This window comes from Arachis hypogaea, chromosome 14, assembly GCF_003086295.3.
Source record: "Arachis hypogaea cultivar Tifrunner chromosome 14, arahy.Tifrunner.gnm2.J5K5, whole genome shotgun sequence".
NCBI classification, from domain to species: domain Eukaryota; kingdom Viridiplantae; phylum Streptophyta; class Magnoliopsida; order Fabales; family Fabaceae; genus Arachis; species Arachis hypogaea.
In genome coordinates, this window is record NC_092049.1 from 116,178,300 (window position 1) to 116,196,836 (window position 18,537).

Sequence of the window (18,537 nt, forward strand, 5' to 3'; positions counted from 1 at the left end):
TGACTAAGACAGAAAATATAAAAAATATTAGTGTTTGTTGTTTGTTGTTTTGATTTTTCAGTGTAATTTGAGTTATATACTGTTGTTTTCTTTCTATTTTTTAGTGTAAGACACCATGTTGAAGCATCAAACATACTGAAAATTTACATCCATTGAACCATAAGCCAGAATTTCTATATTAAAAATGAGGCATGTAATTATGATTTATACATTAACCCTCATACAGTGTTTCACCTAGTTTGGCCTCCTAACAACATAATAATTTATTAATTTGTATGAAATAAGCATAGAAATAAATAAGGAAAATAGATAATAAGACAAGATGCATGCTCAATGAAGCTGATCTAACCTTAGCTGCTAAGAACCCGAAGTAGAAGTAGAAGCATCAAATTTGTAACTATTTTTAACAATTCAATGAATGTGCAAATTGGTAGCAACTTCTCTCTCTGTTTTGCTTTGTGTTACTTTTTCTTCTTCTTCTTCTATTCACACCTCACTAGTTTTCTCCACTTGTTGGCACAAATATTTTTCAATGTAATTATTATATTATTGAATTTTCCCAAATTATGAAATTCAAATCTTCAGAACCAGGCAGATTTGGTCATGAAGGAATATTTGTTAGCAGATAATTCCGTGTGCATACATTCAAATCTTCACCTTTTTTAAGTTCTAGTGTCATTTGTTAAAACAATTGCCATGATATCCATCCTCACGCATTGTATTCTCTATGTATCCAAATTCAAGAAAAGTAAATCATGCTATTGCATTCTCTGTTCCTTTTACCATTGTGGCACTTGATGCCCATCCTACAAGGCTACAAGCTAGGCTAAGAAAGTTGATATTTCTTTTGTTTTAGCTATTTTTGGATTTATATTGACCATCCCATTCTTTTCTCTTATTTTTTATGGAGAAGCATGCAACACTTTGATGTTGGCCTTTTATTTTGAATGAATGAAATTCAATGATGCTATGCTAGATCATAGAAGTTTTAATGATAAATACATTTTTAATTGGCTTAAATCTTTGATTATGATAGATCATAGAAGTTTGTTAATGATTCTTATTTATGCAAAAGGGTTTTGTTGATTCAATACCTAAGAGTAGTTGAGATACTTCACTCAATACATTTTGCACTCACTTTAATGAGATTTTGCACACCTTACTCAGCACACTTTGCACCCATCTTAATGAAATTTTGCACACATGAATCAAACAGTTTCCACCCACTTTAATGAGATTTTGCAAACCTTACTCAACACATTTTGCACCCAATATAATGAATTTTTTGCACACATGAATTAGATTGTTTACACCCATTTTAATGAGATTTTGCACACCATACTCATCACAGTTTGCACCCAATGTAATGAGATTTCGCACACATGTATCAGACAATATGCATCCAGTTTAATGAGATTTTGTACAACTAACTCGGCATAATTTGTATCCACCTTAATGAGATTTTTCACACATGAATCAGATAGTTTGCACCCACTTTAATGAGATTTTATTTTATCATCTAATGTATGCTTACTTTTTTACAAGATGTGCCCAAAGTTGGCATGTGTTTTGGAACCCTTAATGATGCAAATCAATTTTATCAGAATTATGCCAAGCGCGTTGGTTTTGTTACTAAGATAAGGTTTACCCGAAGAGTTGGTAGAGATAAGGTTCCTAAGAATCAAATGATCACTTGTAATAGGGAGGAAACACGTAAGTCTAGAGTTTCACCAATAGAAAAGACCAACCCCAAAACCAACTACAATTGCCCAGCAAGGATTTCTATTAGATTGAATAAGGAGGGTCTTTGGGTTATATCCAAGGTGTGTTTGGATCATTCACATCCTTGTAATTCAGAGATGGCAAAATTGTTGACATGTAATAGGGAGATGAGTATGCACATGTGTGAAGTCATTAAGAGGAATGATGGAGCAGGTGTCAGACCAAGCAAAACATATTAAGTGTTGGTGGGTGAAGCGGGGGGGTTTTTCTAAGATAAACTTAATGAAAAAAGATGTTAAAAACTATCTCAGTAGAAAGGTATGCAATGTTACGAAAGAAATAGATGCTAGGAAGATGTTGAAGTATTTTACACGGATGAAGGATATGAACTCTAATTTTTATTTTGATGTTGAACTTGATCAAAAGAAGTGTCTCAAAATTATATCTTGGGCTGATGCTGAAAGTAGAGCCGCATATGAGTACTTCTGTGATGTAGTTTCATTTGATATTACTTATAAAATCAATAATTACAATATGCTATTTGGTTCCTTTGTGGGGGTTAATCATCATAGTAACTCAGTGCTTCTTGGGTGTGGTTTGTTGACTAAAAAAAAATTCAGGCTTGTTTACTTAGTTATTTAATGCTTGGCTTAGATGTATGTATGGAACGGCTCCTTAGGGGTGGCAACGGAGCGGATTTTTGCTTTACCCAACCCCATCCCGCCCTACAAAAACCCGCATCGAACCCGCTCCGCCTCTACCCGCGGGTAGTAAAATGTTAAACTCTAACCCGCCCCTGCGGGTATCTATCCCGCTCCTATCCGCCCCTATAATTATTAAATCCAACAAATAAAATTAAATTTTATAAATTATATAACCATTATTTATATACATAACATAAATTAAAGTAAAAATTTAAATATGATACAATATTATTAATCATTTTACTAATTATTTTATATATATTATATATACCGAGACGGGTAGGGGCGGGTTTAACCTAAACCCGACCCCGCCCCGCCCTGTTAAAACCCGTCCCAGTGCGGGGCGGGTAATTACCCGCATTACCCGCCCCGAACGGGTAGGAGCGGGGTGGGTACCCGCGGGTTCGGGTAGTGTTGCCACCCCTACGGCTCCTAAAGGCATTATAACATATCAATGCCTCGAAATACAAGTTGGAATTGAGAATGTGATGCCAGAGACACGTCATAGGTTATGCATTTGGCACATTTTAAAAAAGATTTTAGAAAAATTCAACGAATACAGGAGATATAAAGAGTTACAAGGTGATTTAAATAATATTATTTGAGAGTCTACTCCAGAATATGATTATCAAAATCAATGGGAGGATTTTCTGATTGAATATGGTCTAGAAGATAACAAGTGGCTATCAGGTACTTCTCTACACATGAATTTTTATATTTTGCATATAATAATTAGTATATTAGTATTTTGAAAGTATCAAGTGGCTATCATATTTTATTTGCTAGAGTTCTAACATGTGTTTGAATATGCCTCTAGTACAATTTTCTTATTCTAATATTTTCTAAGTTTCAATGTGTTATTAATATATTTATAGCAACATTTTGCATCCACTCTTATTAAGTTTTTTCACAAGAATTTTTTTATGTATATTTGTTTACTATGATACATAGATATTTATGAAGAAAGACATCGATGGATTCCAATTTTTTTACCACTCTTTTTGGGCTGGTATGAGATCCACACAACGAAGTGAGAGCATGCATTCATATTTTGATAAATTTTTAAATAACAAGAGCTTGTTGATTGAATTTGTTAAATAATATGACAATTGACTTGGATAGAAAGAGTAACAAGAAAGGGAGGCTGATGTTGAAGACTACAAATTAATAATACCTTGTGCCACTAATTCCTTAATAGAGAAGCAATTTCAAGATGCCTATACTAATGCAAAGTTTAAGGAAGTACAAAAGCAATTTAGAAAGAAAGTAAATTGTATTTTGCACCTTATGAAAGTAGTTTCTACATCTAAAGTGTATTCTATTTTGGAGGATGTATCTACTTCTAAAGAGAGGTTTATAAAATTAACTACAATGTGAAAGCGAATGATATTACATACAAGTGTCAAATGTTTGAATCAATAGGCATATTATGCCATCATAGCTTAGTTGTCCTAGGGCATGAACGTGTGAAAGAAATTCCAAGAAGATATATTTTGGACCATTAGAGCAAACTTGTGAAGTTGAGACATAGTGATATTAAGAGCAGCCATGATCCAAGTTTGTTGAACCCAAAAACAGAGAAGTTTGATGATTTATGTTCCCATTAAAACAAGTGATATCTTGCATTGTTATCTTGATATGGCTATGGCAGAGTGTCAAAAACATGTTGCTAAGTCATCATCTAATGCCAATGAGTTAGATAATTTGATTACATTAGAAGATGGTGGTAAAGATGCATTATCCATTTTTATAGGAGGTTGTACAATAAGCATTCAAGATATTAAAATTCCTCCTTATGTGTCCACTAAAGGTTGTCCAACAAATAGGCTAGGATCTGAAAATGACAAGATGATAAAAAAGAAGACCAAAGCAAAGAAGAGGAAAGTGAGATAACTAAAAAAGAGGTAAATACATAAATCCTCAGTGGTCCTTCTTCTTCACAAAATGAAAAAAATTAACACAAATATAAAATGAAAAAATTAATACAAATACATAGAGAGTAGTTTTGGTTTTATTCACCTATCTATGTTTTGAAATTTTCTTTTTCTCAAAGAAGCTGTCACTATTTTTTCTAAAATAAGTGGAAAAAGGTACATAATTTTTTTTCTTTTGGCCAAGTGTCCCCAATGTAAGAATATCTCTCTCTATATATAAAGATATAGTTAGATTATAAAGTTTAAACTATTCAATCATGAAATTGGAAAAGTAGTTTATATACACACCAAAACAAAAGCATTCATGCAATAACCATCCAAATTAGGTGACCTTAATTTGTTGAAAAAAAAAAGATCATATAATTCAGAACCTGCATGTTATAATGTAATGTTAGTTCTAAAACATAATACACATAAAAATATTAAAAATAGAAACATGTAATAGTCAAGAAATCTAACCATATTGTTTATCTGATGTCTTGACAACATTGACATGATATCCTCCCTAAAAAATATTGCTCTAGGTATGTCTTTTAAGATGCACAAAGTCTCATCCTTGTTCAACCTATTATCTGTTTCCCAAAAGTATATATTATCCTTATCTACTTCTGTTAACTTATTGTCCTCTGTCACCTTTTCTTCTCTCCTATTTTGTTTTCTTCATCTATCCTTAGGGAGAATGATGGAATTGATGGTCGCACATGTTCTTGTGTCTTCTTGATTGGAGAACGTGTATAAATATTAGGGTCTTCTATTTCTAAGAATGCTTGGACTGCGCTTTGCACTATTTCTCTCCATTCAGGTTTTATTGCCTTATCTAAAGCATAAAACAGAACATATACACATAAATTATATTAACGTATGCACACAAAAATGAGATTTAAAATAGAGAGAAAGAGGAATCTAAATAATAGGAATGTGGGTGCAAACTATGCTAAGTCATGTATGTAGAATCTCATTAAAGTAGGTGTAAACTGTCTGATACATGTGTACAAAATGTGCTAAATGAGGTGTGCAAAATCTCATTAAAGTGGGTGCAAAATGTTTGATACATGTGTGCAAAATTTCACTAAATTGGGTGCAAACTATGCTGAGTAAGGTGTGTAAAATCTCATTAAAGTAGTAACAAAATCTCATTTATAATCACATAATTCATAGCCAAAACAGTGTGGAATGCTCATAATAACAAGTAGTATTACTTAACAAAAATTACACTAAAAAATCAAAACAAGAAACAACAAAAACTAAGAACTATAGTTTATACCACTATTGCTAGGCCTCATTAATTTGTTCGGTTCAGCTTCTTCTACTAATTTTATTGGCGATCTCGTACTATTTTCATCTTTTTTTCTCTTCCCTATTAAATTAGATTTTCATGACAAATAAAAAAAGAAATCATAACTTTAAAGAAGCACATACACTATTTTTACCTTGTTTTGACATCCTTCTTCCTATTTTGCTTTGCATCACTATAAAGAAGCACACACTCTATATTTTACTTTATATTCTCTTTTATCACAAAAGATAAATCAAAACTAATTTTTACTTTTCTTTATCTTTTTCTTCATCTGACACATTGCCTTCTTCCTTTGACATTTTGTTGTCATTATTTTCTTCATCAAATTTATATACAAGAAATCAAACTAATCCAAATATATATAAACTTAAAGGTGATCTTAGAACAAAAATTACTGAGCTTTGAAGCTAGCATAAAGATAATAGAAAAATATTAGAAAAATTTAGTAGTACCAAAAGTTTAATTAGTAGTAAAGAGTGTTTGTAAAACTCATAAGCTTCTGTCCTTTCATTTATAACACCTCAAAACTTTATTTGTTTACCTTTCTTTTTTCTCTTTAATTGTGTTATCATCTTTATTAAACTCCTTCATCCCTCTTTTCTTAGCCAAATTAGTTGGTGCTTTTGTTATGTTTTTTGCAAATTTAGCATCAACAACACCTTACTTAACTAAAAAGGTAACAATACCCAACAATAATAATCACACAAATAAAGGTTTTGTAAGAAAAGAGAAGAATGTGACAAGATAAAAAAAAAGCTATATTGAATTAACAAGATAAAATAGATAAAACAAACTGTTGACCTTTGTTTTGATGACTCTTGTATCAACTTCTTGTCAAGTTTTTCTTTATCCCAATAAACAACCCATGGTGGTGAAAGCCCCATATAATTTTTCTTATTTCCAAATGCGTCTTTGTGGTCGTAGATAATCTAGAAGCAAAATAATAAATGTAATGATTATCATCAAAAGAGAAATCGAAAAAGAAAAAAAAAGATAAGTACAATAGATTGATTACCATTAAAACATAAAGAAAACCATCAATACTTAATGTATTTTTTTCCTTGTTTCAACCCCTTTCATAAGCTCATCATGGACAAATCTTGCCCAATTGTATCTTGTGATGTTCTCTACATCAACAATGGCACGTAAGTGCTTTGGAGATGTGACAGGACTACTTCTTGGTGCTAAAAATGAGTTAATAATGAACATTATAAATACTCTTCTAAAGTAATATCTCCTATTAGATGTTGATGAAACATTACATTCTCTTGAATATAATATTTCTTGTAGCCATGGTCTTCTCACAGACTTGAACCGGGAAATCAATCTTTCTTGCTCTGAAGTTCATTCTTCTTCTTTTGGAAAGCTTTTACCAATTGAAGGTAGTCCTAGAGCTTCTCCAATTTTGTTTGTTGTCACATCGATGTCCCCCCCCCCCACCACTAATTCAAGTTTGCTTGTTGTTGTGTTATATACTTTAGCAAGTGCGAGGAATAATCGTCACTACAACAATTCTGATCTATGGCAACATATATTCTAAACAATACTTAAAAAGTGTTGTCTAAAATAATAAAAGGCAACTCTTAATATTTATTGCAAAAAAATAAGACTATTGCAACTTTTTTAAATCAATATGTTATAAATGTTCCTTTTTAGTTAATTAAAAAACATAACAAAAATGTTGCTTTAATAAATTAAATAGACAACATTTATTGTATTCATATATTACATTTTTTAAAAGTTGCTTTAAAATTTTTAATAAACATCAACTTATAAATGTTACCTAAAATAAATTAATATTTTTCTTAAAATTATAATCTTCTCACCAAATGTTTTAACAAAAATTACTTTTTCCCACTTTAACTAAAAAAAAGAAAAACAAAACCCTTTTCCTTCACGGGCCTTCAATTCACCATCTTCTCCTTTTACTGAAAGAAAGTCTGAAACAAAACTCCAACCCTAATTTTTTAAATTACAAGCACAAATCATCTTCATCTTCCTCTCTTCGATGATGGCAATAGAGGAGACATTGACCTGTGTTCTTCTCTGCTAATTCATCCCCATCTTCATCTTCCTCAGACATTGACGTGCTGCTAAATCATCTTCATCTTCTTCTTCTTCTCTTCGAGGATGGCAATGAAGGTCTTGACACGTGTTTGAGCTTTGATTCTCTCTGCTCACAGTTCAAGATTCAATCTTCTCTGCTCGCATTTGAGATTCAATCCACTTTGTTCACGTTTGACCTTTGATCGTCTCCGCTAGCAGTTCGAGCTTCAATCATTTCTGCTCGCTTGTTCATCACCACAGGTACCTATGATTTTGCCTATTTCTTTTCCTTTTCCATTTTGAATTCTAATTTTAATAATGTTGACGTTGCTATTATAGGGTTTTTGGTAATAATGTTGTTGTTTCGAGCTTCTCTAGGTTTTACTTGCCGTTCATCTATGATCTCTTCCAATTTGCCAGCGTTCTTCTGCTAGGGTTCATCACCGCTGATCATTGTTCTGCAGGTACTCATGATTTTACCTCTGTTTTTCTTTTCTAGTTTTGTGTTTTGAATCCTAATTTTTGGTTATATGAAACTTGTTGCTTTGTGCATTAGTGTTGAGCCATCTCTACTGTCACTGTGTGCATTTAATAGAACTGCATGTGTATTTTAGATCCTTTAGTTGAACTTAAACTTGTTTTTACATACATAGCTTTGTGTAGTACCATTTTATTTTGGTTATTTTATTATGATTTTGAATTTTAGCTTATTTTCATTCAATGTACTCTGTAGAAATAAATATATAAAGTATATGTTGTAGTGCTGATTTTTTGAGATTAGCAATTATTCTGGAAAATTTTAGTTATGAATAAAATATATCAGTAATTAGACTTTGTATAAACTGGATACCGAGGGTTGCGTAAAATTTTTATTACTGATATGCCATTCCAAGATTCGTATCCAATATGGCAATATCGATACTTGTTTAATTACTGATAAGTCTATTAAGATGATTTAAGTGTGTTTAAAACTAATGCAATGTCTGTATATCAGGGTAACATGAGTTGAAGTTATATTATATATGCAGTTAAATTCTTTGACATGGAGCCCATATGTCATAGAAAAGTGAAGTTTGCAAAAGCATGTTTCTCCATGACTAAAGCTGAAAAATCAATTTTTTGTGATGTCTTGAAGAAAGCAAAGCTACTTGATGGTGCTGCCTCAAATGTTTCTCGATGTGTGAACCTTGCAAAAAGAAAAATATCTGGTTACAAGACTCATGATGCCCATTTTATGCTGCATTATTTGCTGCAAATTCCCATCAAAAGTATACTTCCAGATTCGGTCGCAATCCCTTTAATTCGGCTTGGCTCTTTTTTTCGTCGGTTATGTCAAAAGGTTATCACATTAGAAGAGATAAATCAATTGGAAGCAGAGATTGTGATAACACTATGCCAATTGGAGAGGATTTTTTCTCCTTCATTTTTTTGACATAATGATGCATTTGCCTATTCATTTGGCTAATGAAGTGAGACTAGGCGGCCCAGTTCAATTTTTGTGGATGTATCCTCCCGAAAGATACATGTGTACTTTGAAGTCATATGTTCGAAATAGAAGTCGTCCTAAAGGATCTATTACGGAGGCCTACTTGGTTGATGAGTGTTTGACTTTTTGCTCATGTTATTTATATGATGGTGTTAAAAAAAAATTGAATAGAATACCCCAGAATAATGATGCTAATGACTTTGAAGCGGAAATTCCACATTCATTTCCAATTTTGTTTCCTAAGAAAAGATGTCCATTGGGAGCAAAGAAGGGTGAGCTTTTTTCTCTTGACGACAAGTCTCGAAACCAAGCCCATAGCTATATATTATTGAACTGTGGAAAAATTGAAGACTATGTTAGGTAAATCCTACTTACCTAACATATATTATTGAACTGTCCATTTCTTTTAATTTTTTTAATTATGAATCATGGTATTATCTCTAGGTTTTACTTACGAAAATCCTAATTTTGGATTTAGAGAGCATGAGGCTGATCAACAAGGAACAAGTTGGGTGAAAGCTAAGAACCATAGTCAAACCTTTTCCTCATGGTTTAAAGCATGTGCCATGCGTCAGAATGTTCCAGATTGCATTAAGGAGCTTTCTAGAGGGCCCAACAAGATTGCAAAAAGATATTCGGGGTATTTTATCAATGGGTATAGATTTCATACTAGGCAACGTGAGGCAAGATGCAAGACGCAAAATAGTGACGTAACTTTAGTTGTGTTAACTACGAGCTTTGCAAGTGCAAAGGATCCAAATCCAATTCATGCAAAAGTTTCCTACTATGGCAGAATAAATGATATAATTGAGTTAGACTACTTCGACAATTTTAAGGTTGTATTGTTTAGATGTGACTGGTATAAAACTCAAGAAGATGGCTATGGCTCTTCATATGTTCAATTCAACAAAAAATGCTATCAAGAAGAGCCTTTTGTATTGGCATGTCAAGTACACCAATGCTTCTATGTGCAAGATCCATTTGATCAAAATAAACATTATGTTATGAAGTCAATTCTAAGGGATTTATTTAACATAGGTGACGAAGCTGATGTTGATCCCCAAGCTATTTATGACAAAGAGCCATCTGACCAGTCAATGGGTCCTTCTATACCCAATGATAATGGTGAAATTGATTTGATTAGGGGTGACTTGCACGAAGTTGTTATAGATGCTTCAAAAGGAGTTCTTCTTTCACAAGAATATAACACAGAATCAGAAGATAATTCCGAAGACGGCATTGAATGATTTATACTTTTTTCCTTCATTACACTAAATAGTAGGGAAGTAGAATGAAAGATGTATCACTTTTTATATATGTGTCTTATGGCATGCCTTCTTGTTTATTTCTATTAAATAGTAGTCTTCTTTTTTTTATTGACATACAGCAGCTATAGCATAACTGATTAATTTTATTTTCTTTTTATTTTTAAGGTTCTAATAGAATAGGTTTATTTTGTTTTATTTCAAAAATAGAATGAAAACAAGAACTACTCTAAAGCGGAGAAGACTGTAAAACAGTATCAAAGCAACAAGCAATTCATGCAGAAAAATACAGCAGAAATTCATAAGAAGCAGCATTTTATCTCTCCCATGATGGCTAGTGGTTATGGACAAAAGAGAGTGACTCATATGCCTTCTAAGCAAAGCACTCAAAAAGAAGTCCCAATTTCCAAAAGAATGAAAAGTATGCCGAACCAGAAAATTGGAGCTAGTGAAGAAGAACCAGAAAATCTTAAAAAGCGTCCAACTATGGGTATGGATAAATTTTTGGAGACACATGGGATTCATTTGAAAAGAGAAGATGACGATTTTGAACCAAGTGCTGAAAATGAAAGATCTATTCAGGAAAAGCAACAAAATCTTAGGAAAATAAATACAAAATCAAGTTGTCAAGCCATGACACTTGATACATTTTTGGAGACAAATGGGATTCATGTGGAAGGAGAGGAGGAACATAGTGGAGCAAATGCTAATGAAGTTGGAGATGATGATGATGATGATGATGATGATTTCTTGGATGATGAGGACTATGTTGGTGAATATGAAGATGCAATTCTTCATGGTGATGACAATCACCTTATGGAAACTAACAATGTTAAAGGTGCTGTACTTTATACATAATTATCATTTTACTTATTCATTAGCATGTATAGCTATATAATTCAGTTAAATGGTTAAATTGCACATATTTATAGATACTCCAAAGACTAGAAGGACACGAGGAAAAATAAGGTGTGCTAAAATCCATGCAAGAAGTTGGGAAGAAAGAGAAGAGGTGACTTTTTATAAAGGACAGGCAGTGGGACCAACTCCAAGAAGAGTGAAGGACTTAACTTACTTTATTGGAACAATGGGAAGGAATAGTGATTTCATAACATTGATGTACACTAGTTGGAAAGCTGTGCCCCTCAAAGTCAAAAAGCGCATATGGAAATATATTAACGTAAGTGTTTTATTTCTCATCTATTTTTTATGATCTGAAATTTTTCAATTTCGTATGGCTTAGCTGTAGTTTTGTGAAAATATGTAGCTGCTGTTTTATGCTGTAGTTTCGTCTTTATTTTTAGTGTTCTTGAATTGTCATTTACAATTTTTGTTTTGTACTTTTTCGTAGTCAAAGTTCATTCTTCCAAAAGAGGGAAAAGAGTGGGTGATGATTGGTGTTCGAGAAGCTTGGAAAGGTTACAAAAAAAAGAATCAAGGAAAAGCATTTTGAGATATATAACAACATTGAAGATATGCTGAAAAATTGCCCTTTAGATATTCCAGAAGTTCAATTTCAAAAGTTAATTGCATATTGGAGTATTCCTTCTGTTAAGGTGAGTTGTAGAATAAATAATTTTGTTTCTTTGTCTTTTTGATGCTTTTGGTTTATTACATATAACTCCCTTTAATTTTGTTGGGTATAGGCTCTATCTCGTTTAAATTCTGAAAATCGTAAAAAACAACAACATCAACATCGAATGGGACCTATAAGTTTTGCAAGAGTGCGTAATGAAATGGTAATAATTTTTATTTTTTATAATTTTTTTCTTGTTGTATAATGACCATCTTAGATAAATATTATTTTTGGCCATTTTTAATACTCTTTCCCCTTACTTGTAGCGTGAAATGAATGAGAACAAAGAAGACCCATCACAAGTTGATGTGTTTGTTACAACTCGAACTGGACGAAAAGGAAAAGAGCTTGATTCAGGAACACAAGCTGTTATTGTAAGTCATAATAAGTTGAAGTAGAACTGCCTTAATTTACAAATTGATCTGAAGTAGAACTGCCTTAATTTACAGTATCATTTTAAGTCAGATTGTCCAGTATAAAACTAACAATGTTCAAAGTCATAATAACGAAAGCAATTATCTTTATCTGCCACAGAACATGATAATAGGATAAACTTATCTACCACAAGCTAAAATCGTTATTTTTTTTAATAGGATAAACTTAAGAGCCACCAAGAAGCTGGAGACACTCCCGAGAAAACATTTACTGCAGTATTTGGCAAAGAATAACCAGGAAGAGTTCGATGTTATGGGAGGACAAGCACAAAAATATCTCTACAGAAAGAATGGGAGATTGCTAAAATTAAGCAACAATATGCAGAGACTATAAGTTCAATGAAAACTGAACTTTATGAGACAAAGTTTGGAAGATCTTGTGAAGCTTCTCTTGCAACAGAGTTCTCTTGGCACAAATATTGATGAAGCACTGTCTTTGTTACGGGCCAAGGAATCAACACATGATATAAATAGTAAGCAATGTTTGAATGGCAACAATCGTCCTTCCTCATCAACTCGTGATCCAAAATGATGACCAGGTATAACCAAAATATTTGCAGTAATTTTTGTGATTTATCATTTATTGGGAATGGACTATCAACATTTTTGGCCTTTGCTTTCTCTGTCTTCTATCATCTTACTTCATGGTGGCTTCTGCAATATACTCTTGCTATTTTTAATCAATCATCTTTTTTTCTTTTTCCTTTTAATTACTTATTTTTATAGCGTTGTGCTACTGGGAGGAAGAAAAATTTTTTCTCATTGCTGAAATAATGTGAATATGTTGGGGAGTGATGCGTGTTGTCACTGCAACAGACTCTAGTAACTGTTGTTTCATTCGCAGGAATGGCAGAAATTGTCAAGGGAGTTGTTTCATATCTTTATCTTTTCATTTTTTCCCCTTCAAATTTATGTTTCAGTCATTTATTTCTCTGTTGCTTTCTCTCAAACATAAATTAATTAATTTTATATGATAGTGATAATAAAAGAATAATCATTAAAAAAAAGAGAAAAATCTAATATAGCAGCAACGTTATTTCCTTCCACACCAACAGTTATGTGAGTGAAGTCTCTTCCTATGAGCTTGTTCCTTCTGATTCTATGATTCTAAATAAGAACTACTAAGCTAATACCTTTTTGGAGCAATCATCATTCTCTGAATTGCATTTCTATTTCTCAGTTTACTCAGGTACTTCATCAAACACATACCATGCATCATTTTCCGTTATTGCACCTTTTATGTTTCAATTTTTTTTAAATGCAACTTTAACTAAACCCCAATTCATTTATGTGTTTGTTTTTCATTTGGAAACTTCCGCTTTTATATGCTGTAACTTTATAAGTTGTTTCAATGGATTCAACACTAAAAATTTGAAGTATATGGATCCTGAATTATTTTGTTCCTTTAATTTTATTCTATTAGTGTTGTTTTGCTATTTTATGGATAATCATATGGTTAGAACTTCGAATAATTTGGAAGTTTTCTGACACCTGTATTTTTAGCTGACACAGGTTAAGAATTATTGACTTAATAGGGAAGTTTGATGTTACTCGCATATAGTTATTAGGGGAGTATAACAATGGCTATTGCAGCAGTTATTGGACTCAGTGGAGGCAAGAGGATTTTGAGTTCATCATACTATTACTCTAATGTTACCGAAAAGCTTTCATTTGGCACTGATTTTGGATCCACACACTATCAGATTGTTCCAACAAAGTCAAGCATGGATATAAAATATGCAAATAGATTGACATCTTTTTGATAAATATTAATTACTATTTTGTTATGACAATTATTGTTAGACAAAAATTTTATTATTTTGTTGAGAATTATTGATGAACATGTATTTGAAATACTAATTGAACTTTTTAATATCTATTTTAATTAGAATTTTATTATTAGTTATTTTGTCTCTTTTATAATTTTTTTCTATTGTGCACAAATTTATTTATTAATTAAAATAATTACACAATGAACAAAAAATTTTATTGTAAATTTTATTTTTTTGTATTTTTATTACAAAAATAATTTTTATTTTTATCAAAAAGGCAACCCTTTCATTAGTTGCATATTTTGAATATTAGACAACACTTGTATGGTTGCACATCCAAAAGAAAAAGCAATACTTGTATAGGTTGCATATCAAAAGAAAAAGGCAACACTTGTATAGGTTGCATATCCAAAAGAAAAGGCAATACTTTAAAGGGTTGCATATTCAAAACTAATAGGCAACACTTCAAAGGATTGCAAATTCCAACTTATAAGTAACACGTAAAAGAATTACATTTTATTGCAAATAGGCAACACTTTTTAGTAGTGACCAAAATACGAGAGAAGAGACAACACTGCAAAAGTGTTGTCTCAAACACACCTTTGAAGTGTTGTTGTTTTTCAACCAAAGGCAACACTTACCAAGTGTTGCTCTCAAAACGTTGCTTTTGAAACAAAAAAGTGTTGCCTTGATCTAAGGCAACGGCTGCATATGCAACATCACCCAAAAACGTTTCCTTAGGTCCAAAAGTGTTGCCATAGATCAAAAGCAACCTTTTGTCAGTCTTTAGGCAACACTTTTTAAATGTTGCCTCAACCTGAAAATGTTGTAGTGCGTCTATCAACTTTTCAATCTTGAATAGTCTTCAAGAATGAAAATCCCATTTTATCGACTTCAAGTTTTTGCTCTTTTGTAAGTGAATTTATCATTGTGAAAACCAAATTGAAAGAACGACATTTTATCAATTTCTACAAACATAAAGTAAAAAATCTTCACCCAATTTAACTATCTTTTTTTTTGAAAAATAATAACAATAACAATAACAACAATAATAATAATAATCATAATCATAATAACAGTAATACTCGCATTCAGATACAGATACAGATGGGTGCAAACTATATTAAGTCATGTATGCAAATTCTCATTAAACTGGGTGCAAACTGTCTGATACATGTCTGCAAAATTTCATTACATTTGGTGCAAACTGTGATGAGTAAGGTGTGCAAAATCTCATTAAAGTAGGTGCACATTATCTGATTCATGTGTGCAAAATCTAATTAAAATGGGTACAAACTGTCTGATTCATGTGTGCAAAATTTCATTAAGATAGGTGCAAAGTATGCTGAGTAAAGTGTGCAAAATCTTGTTAAAGTGGGTGCAAAGTATGAGCAATGAACTACTTCAAAAGTTATGAACATCACATATGCACAAATGAATTCTACCTACACACTATCCAACATACATATAATTACATGTCAAAACCAAATAATTGAAACTTTAACCAACGAATTTACCTATCTAATTTTTTAATGTAATTTAAGATTATATTCAGTCACACCAGACATAAATTAAGGGGGCCTTTGGTTTGCTTCTTTTCACAAAAACTCAGTTTTTCTTTTTCTTTTAACTGACAAAAAAACCAGTTCTCACTTCTTACATTTTTGTGTAAATTTTATAAGCAGCAAGATAACTTGAGCCAGCAATAGCTGAAATAAAAACACTGGACTACAACCAATAAACAAGATCTTAATTATGAGAAATCTAAGCATTTTTAAGGACACAAGTTTACTGTAAAATTACTTTTTAAATAATCCGAAGCAAGCGCACCCTAAATAAGTCTAAGAATGGTTTCATATCATGCACCAAAGCTTCATTGTTATAAATTGTCTGATAGATAAGTACAAATTAAACTATTGAAGAGAACAAAGAAGCAAAGAACTGTTATAAAATCAGATAGATAAAATTCAGTAGGTGCTAAAACAATAATTTTGCAAGTAATAAACACACAATATACCCGAGATGCTAGTTCTTCAACAGTTTTCTATTGCATTTTCCTTCTTGTTCCTGTTTTAGATTTCTTTGTATTTGTACTTCTTCGCAGCATCTTAATATTTGGATCTTTTTTTGTAAAACCCGGTTAATTAACGGCTAATTAACCCATAAATGAGAATTTATTCTAGAAAGCAAAAAATGTTATTTTTATGGCTTAATGTGATAGAGGAGTTTGAGACGAGAATTTCGGTACCAATTTTATGGAAATCGGACCAAGATTGGACCGAACGGGCCAAACCGGGCCGACCGGACCCAAAGTGGGCCCTTGGCCCAACATAACTAAACCAAAACCCTAGTTTTCAGCATTCTCTTTCCTCATTAAACACACACACACGCTGAAATGGAGTGAGGGAGGAGAAGAACACTCTCTCAAGTTCTATCTCTCACTTGATCTTCAAACCACCATAACTTTTGATCTAGAGCTCCGATTGCCGCTCCGTTTGCGGCCACGCGTTCACCGCGGAGAGCTCTACAAAACTCATACAATCAATCTTAAGGTAAGCTACGTTTTAATCTTCGAATTTCCAGCCTTGATTTCGAGTTTCATGAGCAAAAATATTGAGATTTTGGGCTCTTTGATGTTATAGGACCCAACTCTCTTGAAGGAGAAGATTAATCTTGTCTCTTTGGACCTTGAGTAAGGTAAGATATCTCAAACCCTAGTGAGAATGTTGAACTTGTGGTTGTGGGTATTGAGCTCTTGTGTTTTGGTATGATGATTGTGGCTTAGGTTGTGTATATGTGAATATTGGAGCTTGATTGGTGATTTTGGAAAGCTTGGGAGAGGGTTTTGTGTGACAAAATCTGTTCTTGGAGGTGTTGAGACCATGAGAGCTTGTGGACAAGTGGTTTGGAAGTGCTCCGGTTGAGCTTGGGAAATCGGCTAAGGTATGGTTTCAGTTTCCCGTATCTAATATGTAATGTGGTAGGAAATACTTAGGCTAGAGGCCCTAAGATAGGCATTGAATTGTTGGTGTTGTTGAATGGTTGAGATATATGATGTGTTCATATATGTGATTATGAATATTGATGTCTTGATTGTGTGATATATGAGAAATGCATGTTGTGATATATGCTTGATGGATGATTGAGGTTGAATTGATGGGTGGTACCATGTTGATGGTGAGTATGATGTTGATCATGTATAATAATGGTTGATTGGAAATGGTATTATTGGAAATTGGGATGAGGAAGGATGTATGACATGATATTGTGTTTGCCCTTTAGCCATTGGATTGAGAAGTGTTAAAATGGTTGGATGTGATTTTGGAAATTTTGGTAAAATGTCAATGTGTGAGTTGAGGATGGCTTGATGTTGATTTTGGTACATTTTGATTGATTTCAAAGAAAAGGGATGGAATTGGCATGTTTTGATTGATTTTGAAAAGAATTAAAAATGGCTTGTTTTGAAAATGGCACTTTATGGTTTTGTATGAAAACATGGTTTTTGGGCATACTTTGACGGGACATAGCTTGGACTACGGATCTCTGATTTGTGCCAAATCTATTTAGAAATGAAATTGGATCCGGGATGTTCATGCAATTTGAAGAACGGGTGAAAAACAATTTAAAATGAGGAAGTTATGTCCGTCGGAAGATTGGGGGTTGAATATGTGAATTCTGCAGTTTTAACTTAGAAAATTCTTAGCAGAATGACCCCCCGTGCGTAGGTGCACTTGGTGCGTATGCGCCGTTCTTCGAGAAAGCACCATCCACGCGTGCGCGTGGTGCGCGAGCGCGTTGATGCGCTGCATCGAATGCCCAGCCATTTTCCAGAGAGTTGTGCCAGAGTTGTGCCAGTTTTGTGCCTGGGGCGTAAGAGTACCCACGCGTGCGCACCGTTTGGCTAATTTTCAATCCGTGCGTTCGCGCATGTGACGCTTGCGCGTCAATGAGTTTTAAGGCCATCCGCACGTGCGCGTGGAGTGCGCGTACGCGTGGCCCTGTTTTCATCCCGAAGTTGATTTTTGAGTTTTAAAAGCCAAGTTTCATACTTCTAAGCCTCCGATCTCACCACTTATGTCTTGAATCATTATGATATGCCTAGCATGAGAAAAAGGGCTAGTGAATGTGGTAACTTGCGAGTGAAGCAAGGGGAAAAATGAATGATCATTGAGGATCAAAGATAATTATGTGAGATGCGGAGGATGGCGGTGGAAGTGCTTGTTATGCCATGGGCCGAAGGGCCGTAATTGTTAATGAATTGGCTGGTTATGGATTTAACCGTGAGCCGGATGGCTAGATTA

General features: G+C 33.0%; 2 protein-coding genes across 3 annotated transcripts; both read left to right on the forward strand.

The window, feature by feature from the left end:
- Positions 1-5,369: 5,369 nt before the first annotated feature.
- LOC112740542 (uncharacterized) lies at positions 5,370-10,516 on the forward strand. Its single transcript, XM_025789206.3, has 4 exons — positions 5,370-7,964; positions 8,082-8,167; positions 8,698-9,549; positions 9,668-10,516. The coding sequence occupies exons 3-4, from the start codon at positions 9,140-9,142 to the stop codon at positions 10,434-10,436; spliced, it is 1,179 nt and encodes a 392-aa protein (XP_025644991.1). The 5' UTR covers positions 5,370-7,964; positions 8,082-8,167; positions 8,698-9,139; the 3' UTR covers positions 10,437-10,516.
- Positions 10,517-11,811: 1,295 nt separating this feature from the next.
- Positions 11,812-14,194, forward strand: LOC112743783 (uncharacterized). Of its 2 annotated transcripts, XR_011871119.1 has the most exons (5): positions 11,812-12,010; positions 12,101-12,193; positions 12,297-12,404; positions 12,624-13,653; positions 13,968-14,194. XR_011871119.1 is itself a non-coding variant. In XM_025793116.3 (4 exons), the coding sequence occupies exons 1-4, from the start codon at positions 11,930-11,932 to the stop codon at positions 12,696-12,698; spliced, it is 357 nt and encodes a 118-aa protein (XP_025648901.1). In that variant the 5' UTR covers positions 11,812-11,929; the 3' UTR covers positions 12,699-13,949. The 2 variants fall into 2 exon arrangements, 1 of the variants encoding a protein (XP_025648901.1); XM_025793116.3 differs by lacking the exon at positions 13,968-14,194 and having other exon boundaries at positions 12,624-13,949.
- Positions 14,195-18,537: the final 4,343 nt, after the last annotated feature.